Source organism: Alexandromys fortis, unplaced genomic scaffold (assembly GCF_014885135.2).
Source record: "Alexandromys fortis isolate MF-2015 unplaced genomic scaffold, M_Fortis_MF-2015_v1.1 scaffold_78, whole genome shotgun sequence".
Classification (NCBI taxonomy): domain Eukaryota; kingdom Metazoa; phylum Chordata; class Mammalia; order Rodentia; family Cricetidae; genus Alexandromys; species Alexandromys fortis.
In genome coordinates, this window is record NW_026067977.1 from 4,436,555 (window position 1) to 4,453,558 (window position 17,004).

A 17,004-nucleotide genomic window follows, 5' to 3' on the forward strand; every position below is an offset into this window, starting at 1 on the left:
TTGAAAAGTTATCATTGTATTATTTGTACACACTTATGGAAACAAAATAGGTTTATGTGGTTTAAGACAGATGAGGCTGGAGAGATGGTTCAGCAGTTAAGAGCACTTCTACTCTTGCAGAGGACCTGGCTTTAGTTCCCAGTGTCCACGTGGCGTTCAAACTGTCTGTAACTCCCTTTCCAAGGTATCTGATGGCCTCTACTGACCTCTCTGGGCACTGCACACATGTGGTGCACACATATACATGTAGGCGCTCATATACATAAAAAGGCATACTAATCAAATGATGTAAAAAATTTTTTTAAATATTTATTTATTTATTATGTACACAATGTTCTGTCTGTGTGTATGCCTGTAGGCCAGAAGAGGGCACCAGACCTCATTACAGATGGTTGTGAGCCACCATGTGGTTGCTGGGAATTGAACTCAGGACCTTTGGAAGAGCAGGCAATGCTCTTAACCACTGAGCCATCTCTCCAGCCCCTGATGTAAAAATTTTTAAAGTATATATTTCTTAAGTGTAGTCTTGTAACCTCCTTTTCAGTTATATGCTTTTTACTATTATTTATTGTTAAAATAAAAATAATCGATTCTTACTGTGTTTTGTTTTTATGCAATGCTCAAGAAAATTGATAAAAATTAATGTAATTGGAGAGTAGAAATTTTATTACAAAAATATTTTCTCATGCCGGGCGATGATGGCGCACGCCTTTAATCCCAGCACTCGGGAGGCAGAGGCAGGCGGATCTCTGAGTTCGAGGCCAGCCTGGTCTACAGAGCTAGTTCCAGGACAGGCTCCAAAGCTACAGAGAAACCCTGTCTCGGGAAAAAAAAATTTTTTCTCACTTTTTTGAATGTTTTCTAATGGAGCTTTTCACAGTTCTGTTTCACTAATCGGGTTATTGGCTCTTCATTTTTGTTGATTTGCAGTATCAGCCCCTTTGATACCCAAGTCCTTTTTCAATTGTGCCTTTGTTTAATTTTGTAATTTGGTTTTAACTTTTCCCCCCATATTTTTCAGCAGTATGCCATTACTTTGTCAAGTGAGAGAAGGACAGTTGTGAAAAGACCATTTATGACACAGTCTTAGGCAAATAAGTTTTTAAAATAATACCTAGGAAGACTGAAGATGCTAGTTTCCTTGTAACTATTGATATACTTGTGTACCCCTTAGTTCTTGGGGTACTTTTAAATATTGTAAGTACAAAGGTTTAACATTTGAAAGGGTACCAAGAATCAAGGTTTTAGAGTTTTCCCTTCAGAAGTCACTGTCAGCATTTTCAGTTTTTTAATATTTGATTGATTTAATTTTGTATGTTTAGTGATTTCCCAAAGACCTGCACATATATTAACTTAAATAATCCTCATAGCAGCCCAGTCTATGAAACCATTAAGGGATCATTTATCTATATATCACAATTACTGAGATTATGTGACTGTTTAAAACTTCATAGTATTAGAACTAGGAATCAGTGTCATAATTTCTTTCTTAAGTTCATCATTCTTTCTACCATATTGTTAAATTTGTAGTTTTTTTTTCATTAGATAGGCGACTAACGGATCACAGAATAGTGCTTTCAGAACTGTGCCTTCCATGGCTGACTATTTGTAAACTTGGTGCCTTCTACATCTTTATATCCTTGTTCTGAAGATCATATCAGTAGGCTGACAAGTTGACAATTATTTGCAAATCTGTTTACCCTAGAAAGATTAGTTCAAACTCTTGTATAAGTTTGAGAGGCTCCATTTCTTTGTCAACTGCAGATACTTTTAGTTTGGAAAGGATACACTAAAGATAGTTATATTGTTCTAAGTTATGGTTCAGAGATGGTGGCAAGAGCACATAATTATAATACCTTCTTTCTTAAACAGCACTCAAACCCAGGACATGCTGGACCCTTTCCTGTTGTATCAGCACACAACCCAATCAACCCAACAAGCCCTACCACAGCAACTATGGCAAATGCAAATCGAGGTCCCACCAGCCCATCTGTTACAGCAATAGAACTAATCCCCTCAGTCACCAATCCAGAAAACCTTCCATCATTGCCAGATATTCCACCTATACAGGTTTGTATTTAAGTTAAACAAATTGTTTAAAATCTCATACTAATTGAAAAAGATACATATTTCAGAATTTTTTTAGTTTCAGGACCAGTAATTTACTTGAACGAACCTTCTGAAAAGTAAAGGACACATATTTAAAGTTTAAAGTTCCTGTGTTGAAACTGGTATTCCTCCATGTTTTAAAGTTAGAAGAGTCTATTTAAACAAGTACAGTAATGGTTGTCCACTCCTTAAAACCAGTTGAGCAGAGAGTGGCTTGTGTTGAAAGGTTTAGATATCAGGCACTTTGGGGGACATAGTAAAAGAGAAGAAATTATGAAGAAAAGGAGAAGATGAATCATAAAGTGCCGAGGTTTCTCATTTCTTCAGCTTTTATAAATAAAATATTTGAGGATTATACTATTTTTCCCCTACTTGTATGACTTTTGTTGGGGGTCACCAGGGCGTCAAGGAGCAGTGAAGCTGCTGGAATAGTAGGACTGTGAAACAGGTTCTTACTGTGTATTCCTGGCTGGCCTCAAAGTCACTGAGATCATCTGCTTCTGACTTCTGAGCCAGGATCGAAGGCATGAGCCACCGTTGTCTGGCTGTGTTAGAGTTTTAAATGATACTTTTTATAACTTCAAAGTTATTTGAAAACCACTGGCTTCTTGTGATTCTGTCAGTCTACTACAGTTTCTTGATATTTGAAGAGATTGGGGTCTCCCGACCAAGGAAATAGTAACCGGATTGGTAGTGATAAGGATTAGACTATATAATAGAATGTAATTAAATTTTTGGAATGTAAGTTAAAAGGTTACATTTGTAAGTTATCTTGTAATTAACAAAATGCTTTCTTGGGCAATTTGTGAGTTTTGATGCTTGAAATTATCTGGAATATGTAACGTTGATATTTATAATGAAATAATGGTGAGTGACTTTTCTATGTATGTAGTTGGTAAAAATGTTAGAAATTTCTAAAGATTTATTTATTATACATACAGTGTTCTGACTGCACACCAGAAGATGGCACCAGATCTCATTATAGATGGTTGGGGAGCCATCATGTGGTTGCTGGGAATTGAACTCAGGTCCTCTGGAAGAGCAGCAGCCAGTGCTCTTAACCTCTGAGCCATCTCTGCAGCCCCCAAAAATGTTAGAATTTGATTCAAACTCTTGATTATAAATTTAGATTCTCTTCATTATTCATAGCAACACCAAGAAAATAGTAGACCTGAAAAGTTAGTCATTGTTTCAGTATTGTTCAGCTGTCACCTGTGGTTTTAGGTTTCAAAACTGTAGCATTGGCATCATTATCTGTTTCCTTCTTTTCTTGCTCCTAGAAGCTACTAATAGTTCTTCTGTTTCTGTTATGCACATTTTTTTGAAGATAAAATATGTGGGCTTTTATATCTTTCATTTCTTTATACCTTTTATTTCTTTCACTTAGTGTAATGTTTACCAAGTCTATAGAATAACAATTTGTTCTTAGGATTGAATAATACTGTGTTGTGTAGAATGTTCTTTCTCTTTTCTTCTTTTGAAGATAAGGTCTTTAAATGTAGAACCATGTGGCATGGAATCCACTATGTATCACATGCTAATCTCAATCTGACTTTTCATTTCACTCTCCCACATGGTAGGGTTATAGGCATGTATCCCGTGTCTCTTCCTTGCTTTGGATCTTTCACAGTGTGTTCATGCAGTAGATGATGGATATTTTCATTTCTACTGTTTGCTTCTAAGGACATACTAGTACTGTGGGCTTTTGTCTATAACAGTGGTTCTCTTCCTAATGCTGTGACCCATTAGAAGAGTTCCTCATGTTGTAGTGACTCCCACCATAAAATTATTTTTGTTGCTACTTTGTCACTAATTTTTCTACTATTATGAATTATAATGTAAATATCTTTTATGAAGGCTATCTAATATGACCTTGTGAAAGGGTCATTTGACCCCCAAAAGGGATTGTGATTCACAGATTGAGAACCACTGGTCTATAAGCTTGTGTGTGTGTGTAAGTTATTTCTTTAATATAAAATAAAAATAACTTCAATAGGGCAAAGCAAATGGACAGGAAGAAAAAAGGAGCCAAATGAACACATATAGATATGGATGCAAAAATCCCATAGAGATACAAATTTGGAAGCCATAATATATAAACAAAAGACAAGCTTTCCTTTTGTTTGTTTTTAAAGCCAAGACAAAAAAAAAAAAAAAAAAAAAAACTCCAAAAAATACCTTTTTTTTTTTTTTTTAAGATTTTGTTTTGTGTTGGCCACCTGCTGATGAGCATGGTACTTCCCTTCAGCATTCAATTTCTGAAGCTGTTGCCATCATAACACGGAAAGCAAACATTTTTTTTAAATATTTATTTATTTATTATGTATACAATATTCTGTCTGTGTATGTCTGCAGGCCAGAAGAGGGCACCAGACCTCATTACAGATGGTTGTGAGCCACCATGTGGTTGCTGGGAATTGAACTCAGGACCTTTGGAAGAGCAGGCAATGCTCTTAACCTCTGAGCCATCTCTCCAGCCCGAAAGCAAACATTTTTAAGAGTAAACTTTGTGTTGGGCATGTGGCTTGGTGGTATAGTACTTATCTGTATCATGTATAAGAAACCAACCTACCTACCTTCCTTCATTTATTTTGAAAGACAGATTCTCAGTTTATAGTCCTGGCTACCCTAGAGTTCACCATATGGACTAAGTTGGCCTCCCAACTCAGAGACCCACTTGCCTCTGCCTCCCAAGTGTCAGAATTAAAGCCGTGCGTCACTGTGCCAGGTTGTGAAGTCTTCTTATAACTGCAAGGACTATAACAACCAAAAAATTATAGTAAATACACACATCAATAGTAGTCATTATTTTCATTTTTAAGTTTTGTGTGCTGTATGTAATTATGCTGTATTTTTACATAATTTTTCATAGGGCAGGTTTCCTTGCATCACCAACATTACTGAGTGCTGAATGAGTAATGGCTTTGTGTTGTGAATGGCATTATTAAACAACAGGGATTTAGAAGAATCGTTTAACACAAAGTATAATCGTGCATTCCATAAGACTGATTTTGTCTGGCAGTCACAATAATAATATTCCAAGAAATTATGTAATGGAGCTGAAATTAGGCTAAATTAGGAATTCGCATAGAGAAATCCAACATTGACATTAATCAAAGTAAATGAATATTGCAAATAGTAAGTTTAATATGAAATACAGAGATAAACTCTCAGACTTAACTATTTTGCACAATCTAGAAAATAGCTGATTGTAATGTGTGGTTTGGTTGTCAGCATAATGATTTTGTTTTAGATGTTAAAATACTATTAGCAATGGCTTAAAAACGTGCTTACTACTGGGAGATAATAAAATATTGAAGAGATAGATGATATGAAATTGGTTGGGAATTACTACCATTAGCCTTTTTCCTAAGATGTTATAATTTGACAATTAGATAGCCAGAAAGAAATGAGGTGAGGGGTACTAGAGAGATGGCTTAGAGGTTAAGAACACTGGCTGCTCTTCCAGAGGTTCTGAGTTCAATTCCCAGCAACCGCATGATGGCTCACAACCATCTGTAATGAGATCTGATGCCCTCTTCTGGCCTGCAGACATATATACAGACAGAACACTGCACACACAATAAATAAATAAACAAACAAATAAATAAATAAATAAATAAATCTTTTTTTTGGCTGGAGAGATGGCTCAGAGGTTAAGAGCACTGGCTGTTCTTCCAGAGGTCCTGAGTTCAATTCCCAGCAACCACATGGTGGCTCACGACCATCTATAATGAGAACTGGTGCCCTATTCTATTGTGCATGCATGTATACAGGTAGAACACTGTATATATAATAAATAAATAAATTTAAAAAAATAAATTATTGTGGGGTGTGTACATCATTATATATACCCACATGAGGAATAACTTCATGATTTGAACATGCGTAAAAAAAACTATATCCTTATTACATGCTAAGGCCTTTGAGATCAAAGATTGTTTCTCTTTGATCTTTAGACAACCAGAACTTAGAGCCCAATATGTGACAAGTTCCCAAATATTTGAAGGAAATGCAGCTATAGTCTAAGTGATCCATGTTTCCAGGAATATGTTGCTTTTAGACCTCAGTATACTGAAATCCTGACCTTGAACCTAATTAAAACTATTTTACCAGTCAGAAGGAAAATATTACAATCTGCCAATGCGCCTACTGTATTAATCAAGCACATACACTATTACTGTAAGTGAAACATTAAAATATGAAGCATTCTGCTTTTCATTTACAACTTCCTATCACCTTCTCATGAAAGTAGACTGCATTTTCCGACCACCAGGAGCCTCAGCAGGCAGAAGCCCTTGTTTACAAGCCTAACATCTGCATTCATCCCTAGAAACCATGCAAGGTTGACTGAAGAGAACCTGACTCTGCAGACTGCTCCTATGGCTTCCACATGCCTGTGTGCAGCTCAAAGGATCAACACTTGCTTGTAATACAGCAGGCAGTGTAGGAAAGTGAGATTAGAGTTTGTAGTTTCTGTTTGTTTGTTTGTTTGTTTGTTTGTTTTTTTTGAGATAGGGTCTCCCTGTATAGCCCAATCTATCTGTAGAACAGGCTGGCATCAAACTAAGAGAAGAGATCTACTTGCCTCTGCCGCCTAAGTACTGGGATTAAAGGTTTGTGCCACCACACCCAACCAACCATTCTTTAATTTCTTAAATGGTTGAGTCTAATTGAATTTGACTTTTAAGCTTACTAGGAAAATTAAATAATTTATGTAAGTTGGTGTCTGTAATGTATATATTTAATAAATATTAGTTATAATTAGCTTGCCTCCACTATATTTTTTATAAAGTAACTTCAGGGGAAGAACCAAGAGATTTTTATATTTAAAAGGAAACATAATATTTACTTGACAGATATGTTAAGCACTTACTTGAGGAACACTGGAGATGAGAGGCTTCTTGGCAGAGAGTATACATATTTAAAATCCTAATCATGATTGTTTCTTAAAGAGGAAAGCAAAGAGTAAATCTAGTAACCTGTAGCATGAGTAGGAATTAGGAAAGCAGTGATTGGCAATAAACTACATGAGGTAAAATTAACTGAATTTAAAAACTTAATGAGGTAGAAAAGATCTTTTGAACAGCAGAAATAAGGCCAGTGAGGAAACGAAAAGGAGACAGGAATGGCATGAAAGCAGTCTAGAGAAAGTAGGAAGGGGTGCCTGGACTTCTGTGAGCTTCATAAAGGGTTTCTAATTTGATCCTGTGTTCAACAAGGTCCTTGTGCTTGGGCTATGTGATAGGTGAGGAGGGATGAGAAGAATATTCTAACGGATTTTTCCTCCCTCCCTCCCTTTATTTTTTTTAGTTCAGAAGGTCTCTGTAGACTTTATAAAAGAAACCATTATTGATTTTTTTTTTTAGTTAATCAGAAAAAATGAAACTCCCCCCCCCCTTTTTTTTGTCAGTTCCTATAACTTTCTTGCTTTTAAAACTACATGATTCTTTATTTTGTTGGTCACGGCATGTATGTCACGTGCATATGTACATATATACATGCAGAACATCCATAAACAAAACAAATTTTAAAAATTTAAATTAAAAACATAACAGCCTGTTCACTTAAATCAATTCTAGTCACTATGGAAATGAAGACTGAAACATTACATATTGACTATAGTGTTGGTGAAAAAGTAGAGGAATTAGGTTCCTCACATACCATTGGTGGGAATGTAAAATACAACGACCACCTGGAAAAAAGAGTTCAGCAGTTTCAGGACAAGTCAAATACATATATCTACCACTGGACAAGCTCACTTTTTTGATCAATCGTTTGTACATTTGATGATGCTGGAGATTGCTGTAAAACTTAATTCACTTTTAGGGAGAAAAGAGAACAGGCACTAAGTGCATAGTTTTTTCTTAAGCCAGAAATAGATTTGTATAAGAAATAATTTGGCCTTTGTCTGGGGAACAGATTGAATTGTGGGAATAAATAGAATCAAGCAAGATTGACAATTAATAGTGTGGATTTTTATATAGTTTCCGCAGTGTCTTTTTACTTGTGTAAAAATTTCCTCACTGAATCATCACATTCTGCAGGATAGATGACTTATTTTAGGATCAGGAAACTGATGCTCTTTTTTTGGAGAACTGTCCCAAAATTGCAATGCTTTATCCTCTAACTTTATCCTACTGCCTCTTAAGTATGAAATGAGTTCAGATTTCCTGCTTTTTCTTTCTTTTGTATACAGTGATGCACTTTGCTCAGGCTGGATGCTGATGTAACAACTGGTCGGAGCTTAAAAATAGGTTTTGAGATGTATTTATCCTTGTATGAATGATTCTGATGGGACACTAAAGAAGGGGAGAATTAGGACAAGGGTACTCCAGCAACTTAGAGAAAAGAAAGTGAACTGTTAGTATATGTTAGAACTTTTTTTTTTTATTGGTTTTTTGAGACAGAGTTTCTCTGTGGTTTGGAGCCTGTCCTGGAACTAGCTCTTGTAGACCAGGCTGGTCTTGAATTCACAGAGATCTGCCTGCCTCTGCCTCCCGAGTGCTGGGATTAAAGGCGTGTCTTAGCAGCTGGGTATCTGTTTTATAATATAAATTACAGTTTCAGTAACATAAACTTCATACTGTGTTTGTTCTCAGGAGAGCCTAAGGAAGCAGCAGTTAGGTTGAACTTGATATTGCATAATCTGTTTTATTAAAGTACAAACAGTGACATTAATTTATTCATCCTCAGTTTAATCAAAGCAAATTTATTTTTATCTCTTTTTAGTTGGAAGATGCTGGCTCAAGTAGTTTAGATAATCTACTGAGTAGATATATCTCAGGCAGTCATCTACCCCCACAGCCTACAAGTACCATGAATCCTTCCCCAGGACCCTCTGCTTTATCACCCGGATCTTCAGGTAAAACAAACAGGGATATTGCTTCATTGCTCTTAACACCTTCAGGTAGGGGTGGAGGAGTGAAGGCTGCCTCCTGGTATCTGTATTAGGTAAAAAACAGCAGCAAAAGGGAGGTGTGTGTGGAGGTACATCATATGTATATACACTTTACACACATCATGTGGTACAGAGGATGAAAAAGAAATCCTCTTAAGGAATTGGCTCTCCTGATTATTTTTCTGCGCATTGGCAAGCCCAAAATCTGTAGGGCATTTTCTCAAGCTAGAGATTCAGGAAATAGTTACTTTACAGTCTAGTGTACAGTATAAAACTCAGAAGTGGACTGAAAGGAAGGAATAGTTCCAACTTTTCAAGGGCTTCAACTGGTTAAATGAGGATCACTTGGATTATGATGGATAGTTTGCTCTTCTCAAAGTTTGTTGACTTTTCTTGGTTCGTTTTTCAAATACGCATGCATATATGGTGGGTTTTACTTAATTTTGTTGTTGTTTGCTTTTTGTTTTGCAAGACAGGGTTTCCTTGTGTAATAGTCCTAGATGTCCTGGGACTCGCTCTTGTAGAACAGGCTGACCTCAGACTCATAGAGATCTGCCTGTCTCTGCCTCCCCAGTGCTTGGGAATAAAGGTATACACCACTACTCCCTGGCTGAGGTAAAGATTTTTACATAAGGTATATTAACATTTTTTTTGAATTATATCGTTGAGTTTTAGTGAGTTTTTTTTTCAGGATGTTGAAAAGGGATGAATGCCTGAATGGTGTGTGTGTCACTGCACTGTCAGTGCTCAGACGGAGGCAGTGGACAGCTGAGGCTGTAGAATGAAACACTGTCTCAGTTTTTTAAAAGAGTAAAGGACTATATATAGTCTATTTTGTGATGTGAAGAAATGATAACTTTCTCAATCTACTACTTCTTGCTTTTGGGCAATACTTATAAGATACTGAGGTGAGTCTGGATTCAGCTGGAAGAAGCTGGTCGGTGTCTGCTAATCATATTTGCCATCTCTGACTTTACAGCTGTCTGTGATTTACAAGAGTCTCTGAGTCAGACTGTATTGTCTGAGTGTTCTGATCCTCAATCTGACTTTTGTTTTTTAGGCTTACCCAACTCTCACACACCCGTGAGACCCCCTAGTACATCTAGCACCGGCAGTCGCGGCAGGTGAGTTTTTTGTTGTTGTTGTTGTTGTTTTTTATGGTATTATGTTACTTACAACTTTTTTCTTAAGAAAAATTTCAAATGTAGTTAATAAAAGTAAACTCATTTTTATATACTCAGTTTCAACAGTCAGTACATTTATTATACCCAGTCTTCTTTCCTTTGTACTCTTTTCCATTCCCTTTTCTGGTTTATTTGAAACAAAACTCAGAAATTATGTCATTTTACTTGTGGACTATTCAGTATTGTTTAGGTCCAGTTGATTAAGTTACCAATTTATCCACATAAGTGCATTATTTAAAGCAAGTATTTCTTTGAACCACATTTAAATAAATCCTATGCACTGTCATCAGCAGATTGGTTTGTATAGGTTTAATTTTTTTTCAGATGTAGAATTTTCTCTTGTAGATTTCTAATTCTCTCATTGTTTTTAATTTGCTTCCCTTTTTGTCAATATGGGCAGTATAGAGCATAGGTTTGCAGGTGTGGGGGCTTGTTGGAGAGGTAACTCTGAATTTAAGAGCCATTTGACTCTTACATCCATGTCAGGTGACTCCAGCTCTAGCCAGATCTACCACTTCTAGCTTTTGAAGGCACCTAAGTCGTGTGTATGTGTGCACACATACACACAGTTGCACACACACTTAAAAATAAGCCTTAGAAATAAGAAATTTAATAGAGCATGTTTAATTAGGAAGCAAGAATACTTCATTTGTAGTATTGTGTGCTTCCATTGGGAGCATTTTTTTATTTTATTTTATTTATTTATTTATTTTTTGTATGTGTGGTTTGAGTTCATTTGGGCAGTATATGTGTGTGGAGGCCAGAGGTCATGTAAGGTGTCTTGTTAACGTCTTCACCTTACATTTTGAGACAATCACTGGACCTGGAGCTCAGATTTGGTTACTGGCTGACCAATGAGCTCTTCAAATTTTCCTGGTATGTGTGTGGAGGGGCGTGTTTATGGGAATAACTTCTTCTGCCATGTGGGTTCTGGAGATAAAATTGAGGTTGTTGAGCTCTGTGTCAAGTATCTTTACTGGTTGAAAAGTATTATTTTGATAATTACTGCTTTAGAATGCTTCTATAAAGAAACCTTGTCAGTTATTGAATTAAGGGGCAGCAAGATAAATTTCCTTTATTGACTTTTGTAATGAATTGATTTCCAGGTTCCTTCAGTAGTGTTCCAGGAGTTTGACTATTGTACTTTTATGAATTTACTTATTCTCTTAATGTTTTTCATGGTATTAAGAGCATTCATTACTTCTAAACTGTTCGTTTTTTTTTTTTTTTCTTCAGCCTTTGAATAGAGCCAAGAAATAGGTTTTTAAGATTAAACAGTGAATACATTGTAGAAGGAGCAGCAGGCTGCCTTCCTGCCACCCGGCCCCGAAATAACAACACACAAATTGTATTCTTTTAAACACTGCCTGGCCCATTATATCTAGCTTCTTCTTGGCTAACTCTCATATCTTGCTTAACCCATATTTAATAATCTGTGTAGCACCAGTCTTACCAGGAAAGATTCAGCATGTCTGACCTGGTGGCTTGATTCATCACGTCTGCCCCAGAGAGGAGCGGCATGGCGTCTGCCTCACTTCCTCTTTCTCCCAGCATTCTGTTCTGTTTACTCCACCCACCTATGTTCTAACCTATCAGGCCAAGCAGTTTTATTATTAACCAATGACCTTCCTCCATCAATACATTCTTTTCGCTGTTTTGTACTTTGTTTAATTTAATACAATATGAAGTTTTAACTAAGATATTAGAGAATTGGGGTTTTATATGTGTGTCTATTCTGAAAGCTGTTCCTATTAAACTACTTGGTTGACTTTTTAGTACTTTGAATAACCAGTGCTTTCAGAAGAAAGATAAACAGTGAAAACTTCACTCTGAGTAGCTACACTAGTCCCTTTTTTTTTTTTTTGGATTTTCGAGACAGGGTTTCTCCGTAGCTTTTTGGTTCCTGTCCTGGAACTAGCTCTTGTAGACCAGGTTGGTCTCAAACTCACCAGAGATCCGCCTGCCTCTGCCTCCCGAGTGCTGGGATTAAAGGTGTGTGCCACCACCGCCCGGCTTTAGTCTTTTCTTTTTTAATTTAATTTAGTTTTATGTGCATTGATGTTTTGCCTGCATGTATGTCTGTTTGAGGGTATTGGATTATTTGGGATTGGAGTTATAGACAGTTGTGGCTGCTGCGAATTGAACCTGGTCCTCTGGAAGAGAAGCCAGTTCGTTAACTGCTGAACCATCTCTACAGCCCCTAGCTATACTAGTCTTATTTACTTTGCTCAGTGGTGAATTGTTTTTGTTGATTGTGCATTTTATGTAAAACCTTTAACCACATATCTGTATTCTCCACTTTCATTTATATTGATTCTAGTAAGCTTGTACCAGGTTGTTTACTATTTATTGTTCTGTTCTTCCAGTCATCCCCAAAAATCTGAAATAATCTTTGTGAGGCTTTCTTTACCGCTTGTGCTGATGTTGTATTCTTTAGATGTTTGAGATGCTAGTGTTGGAACTATTTCTATAAAGAGGCACAATCATTGATGTTTTATGCTACAGGTTGAGTATCCCTAACACGGAATTTGAAATACTCCCAAAATGCAAGCACTAGCTTGATGCTCCAAGTAGAAAATTCCACAGCTAATCTCACATTACAATAGGTTGCAATCAAGTTGCTGAATATACTTAAAATATTGTATGAAACTACTTTCAGGTTGTATATGTAAGAACCATAAATGGATTTCATATTTATACTTGAGTCATATCCCAACTCATCCCACTCTGTATTTGTAAATATTTCAGAGTTGGAAAACATGTCTCAAAACTCTAATCTCAGGTGTTTTAGATATGGATACTCAACTTGTAGTGGCATGGAAGTGTAATCACTTACTAGGATCCTTAAATGGATTTCGGATCATAAAATGTACTTTTAAGGTCTGGGCTTATGTCTTTTACAATTCCTTTTTAAGGTAATTGTCTACTATCTTTAATAATAGTACTTTCCTTTTATATATGCTTTACGATCAAATGTGGCTTTTGTTTCTTATTAGCTGTGGATCTTCAGGAAGAACTGCTGAGAAAAGTCATAGTTTCAAATCTGATCAGGTGAAGGTGAAGCAAGAACCTGGGACTGAAGAAGAGATCTGCAGCTTTTCAGGAGCTGTGAAACAAGAGAAGACAGAGGATGGCAGGAGGAGTGCCTGTATGGTAAGCTCCCCTAGGCTCTAAAAAGATGTAGGGGGTCACATTGGTTATCTTCCGTCGTACTAGGCATATCTATTTGTCTTTAAATTCTTACGTCTGACACAAGCTAAGCATCTCTTTTTCTCTTTCTGCTCTTAAGAGTCAGCTATAATTAATCAGAAAAGACTTGATTGCATTAAGTATCACTTGATATTATCTTGAAGTTTATATTTATGCTAATGCCATGATGCTAAATTATGTTCTAATAATGGTTTCCTTTTACACATAGGATCTTAAGGCCACAAGAGAACCTTAACTGTGGTCTGTAACCTAGGAGCTCAGCACTAAGATAGTTAATATAAAAGATTGTTGATCAAAGTCTTTGTGATAGATTTTTTTTTGTCTCATAGTAACCATTCTAAAGTTTCTTAGATGAAATAGTTTATGCAGTTTATAAAATAGTGGAGGAAAGTTCAAACCTATCTTCATTTATTTCACGCTTTATTATTCTTCTTGCCCAGGCTTTTTACTTTTCTATCTGTTAATGACACATAGGAATCTCAATGTATTATGTTCACTGTGATGTATGGATTAAAAAGCTACAACCTTAGTTAGATGTCTATAACAATGTCATCATCTTCTCAGCTAAAACTCTTTAATTTAGAAAGTTCCCAAATGATATATTAATACTCACTGATAAAGCTTCCTAGATTCTCCCCATGTTATTGTCCTTAACTCCAGGTAATCAGCATTCTTTTCCATGACATCAACTTCTCCTTTATTCCACATGTAAGTGACTGTCTCTGTTCACTCATCTCCTTCCTGCTGTCATAATGGTCAGGATTTTATTCCAGTGTACAGATGTGCATGACTTTCATCCACTCAGCCACGATTCACTGTAGATTTCTCTGATTCTTAGCCACTGTGAGTATGATAACGTATGTATGGCAGTGCAGATGCTTCCTCAAAATATGAATATGATTGCTAGGTCACATAGCCATATAGTCGTTGATTTCTACTTCAGAGAGTTCCTCATGGCAGATAGCGATATTTTTCACTACTTTTCAGATGTTCTATAATTTTTATTAATTTTGAATATTTTGATAGAGTCTGGGAAATTTTCTATATCTATATAAGATCGTGTCACCTGTAAATAGTGACATTATGAATTCTATTCTACTTTGCACGTCTTTTGACTAATTGTCATGGCTAAGAATTCCAGAAGTATGTTGACTTAAGGTAGTTGAAGTGGGGGGCTGGAGAGATGGCTCAGAGGTTAAGAGCATTGCCTGCTCTTCCAAAGGTCCTGAGTTCAATTCCCAGCAACCACATGGTGGCTCACAACCATCTGTAATGGGATCTGGTGCCCTCTTCTGGCCTGCAGTCATACACACAGATAGAATATTATATACATAATAAAGAAATAAATATTTTTAAAAAAAGGTAGTTGAAGTGAACATTTCTTTATTTTTTCTCTTTTAGGAGCAAGCTTTAAGCTTTTCCCCATGAAACATACAGCCTATTAGATTATCAGGAATTTCTTTTGTTTTGTTGGAATGCGTTTCTGCTATACTTTACTTGCTCACTACTTTCTGTTCATCATGCGATATTGAACTTTATTTTTTTGATGTTTTAAAGGTGAATCTATGGACTTTATGTTCGTTACTTTAACAGGGAGTATCCTGTTTATTGAGTTGTATATTAGACAATCTTTGCCTTCCTGTGATGAATCCTAACTGAAGATTCTCAAAGGCATTGTTAAGTTCAGTTTGCAGTATTTTATTTGAGGATTTTTACATATGCTCACCATGGTTTTCCTCCTTTTGTTGACACTGAGTTTTGTTTTCAGGGTTATGCTGTCATTTTGAGAGTGTTTGAAAGATCATTTCCTTTTCTACTTTTTGGTAACTTGAGCATAATTAGTATTATTTCTGTATTTGCTCACTTGAACCACATAGTGGAGCCATCTGGTGCCAGGCTTTTTTTTTTCTTTTGTGGGTACACACACACACACACACACACACACACACACACACTCTCTCTCTCTATGATAATAGCTTAATAAATTTAGAGATGCTATGGAACAATCTTTGTACAGTGTAAATATGTATTGGTCTCAATGTTGGTAAAAAGCTGATTGGCTAGTAGCTAGGTAGGATTTTTGGAGCAGAGAGACTGCTGGGAAGGAGGGTGGGGTTGGGAATGTCATCAGGAGATGCAGCGGGAGGAAGACATACTGGAGGATAGGTAAAGCTACAATTCACATGACATAAATTAATAGAAATGGGTTAATTTAAGTTGTAAGAGCTAGTTAGTAATAACCCTGAGCTATTGGTCAAGCATTTATAATTTTAAAAAGGAAAAAAAAAGTGCCCCCACTGAAGAGTGTGGTCTGGTAAAAGATCTATTTTACATTGCCATAATCTTGCATTAATTGAATAATATGTGTGCCAAAGAAAAGTATAAAATACTTCTCAAATGCTATATAACTGATTTTGATTAGTAAATTGTAATAAGCTCTCTGTAAGAAAAAGTATGATTGTTATATAATTTCTCAATCACTGGGCTGGAGAGGTGGCTCAGAAGTTTAGAACATTGCCTGCTCTTCCAAAGGTCCTGAGTTCAATTCCCAGCAACCACATGGTGGCTCACAACCATCTGTAATGAGGTCTGGTGCCTTCTTCTGGCCTGTAGGCATATACACAGACAGAATATTGTATACATAATAAATAAATAAAATATTTTAAAAAATTTTCTCAATCACTGTGTATAATGGTTAAATTTCCAAATTATCTGAGTGAACCAATATTAGAGGGACCAAACCCTGAAAAATCATGTTAGCATATGTCAGCAATTTTTTTAATATTCTTTTGTTTCACTCATGTGATTTCCAGAATAATTTTTATGTATGTATTTTAATTTAACCTTAATGTATATACATATGTGCTGTATTACAAGTAAGGATTAAATGATTTTCTAAAAACATTTGTCTTTGTTTTCTCGTAGTTGAGCAGTCCTGAGAGTAGTTTGACACCACCTCTTTCAACTAACCTCCATCTAGAGAGTGAGCTGGATACATTAGCAGGCCTGGAGAACCATGTGAAAACAGAACCTACAGATACGAATGAAAGCTGCAGACAGTCAGGACTCAGTAGCCTGGTCAATGGAAAGTCTCCAGTGCGAAACCTCATGCACAGGTCGGCAAGGATTGGAGGAGATGGCAATAGCAAAGATGATGACCCGAATGAAGACTGGTGCGCGGTCTGCCAGAATGGAGGGGATCTGTTATGCTGTGAAAAATGTCCGAAGGTCTTTCATCTTACTTGTCACGTTCCAACACTTCTCAGCTTTCCAAGGTACCAGGGAAAGAATTGATTTGTAATCCTTTTATTCTCACATTTAAAAGTAAGTCTAGCGGAAAGTTGTTAGGGCTTTTCTCATAAAAACCCATTTTAAAGATCGAACTTTTTCACTGCAAAAACCGGCAGATAATGAGGCTGAGAATGTGTAGCCCCGTGGTGGAGCATGTGCCTAGTATACATAAGACCCCCTGGGTTCAATCTCAAGCATTAAGATGGGGGAAAATAGCTAAACAGTGCCAGGATAGTTTTTTGGTTGCTCTTGGTTCTGGTTTTTTGTTTTGTTTTGTTTTGTTTTATTCTATTACGTACCTAAATTTTA

At 36.4% G+C, this 17,004-nt stretch overlaps 1 protein-coding gene across 2 annotated transcripts in view; it reads left to right on the top strand.

Annotated features, from left to right (window-relative positions):
• Trim33 (tripartite motif containing 33) overlaps positions 1-17,004 on the top strand; it is a 102,387-nt gene that overhangs the window by 72,229 nt on the left and 13,154 nt on the right. For both annotated transcript variants that reach the window (XM_050157501.1, XM_050157502.1), the window contains exons 11-15: positions 1,873-2,070; positions 8,842-8,974; positions 10,071-10,134; positions 13,191-13,347; positions 16,330-16,679. In XM_050157501.1, coding sequence (XP_050013458.1) covers positions 1,873-2,070; positions 8,842-8,974; positions 10,071-10,134; positions 13,191-13,347; positions 16,330-16,679 — 902 coding nt within the window. The remainder of the gene's footprint in view (positions 1-1,872; positions 2,071-8,841; positions 8,975-10,070; positions 10,135-13,190; positions 13,348-16,329; positions 16,680-17,004) is intronic.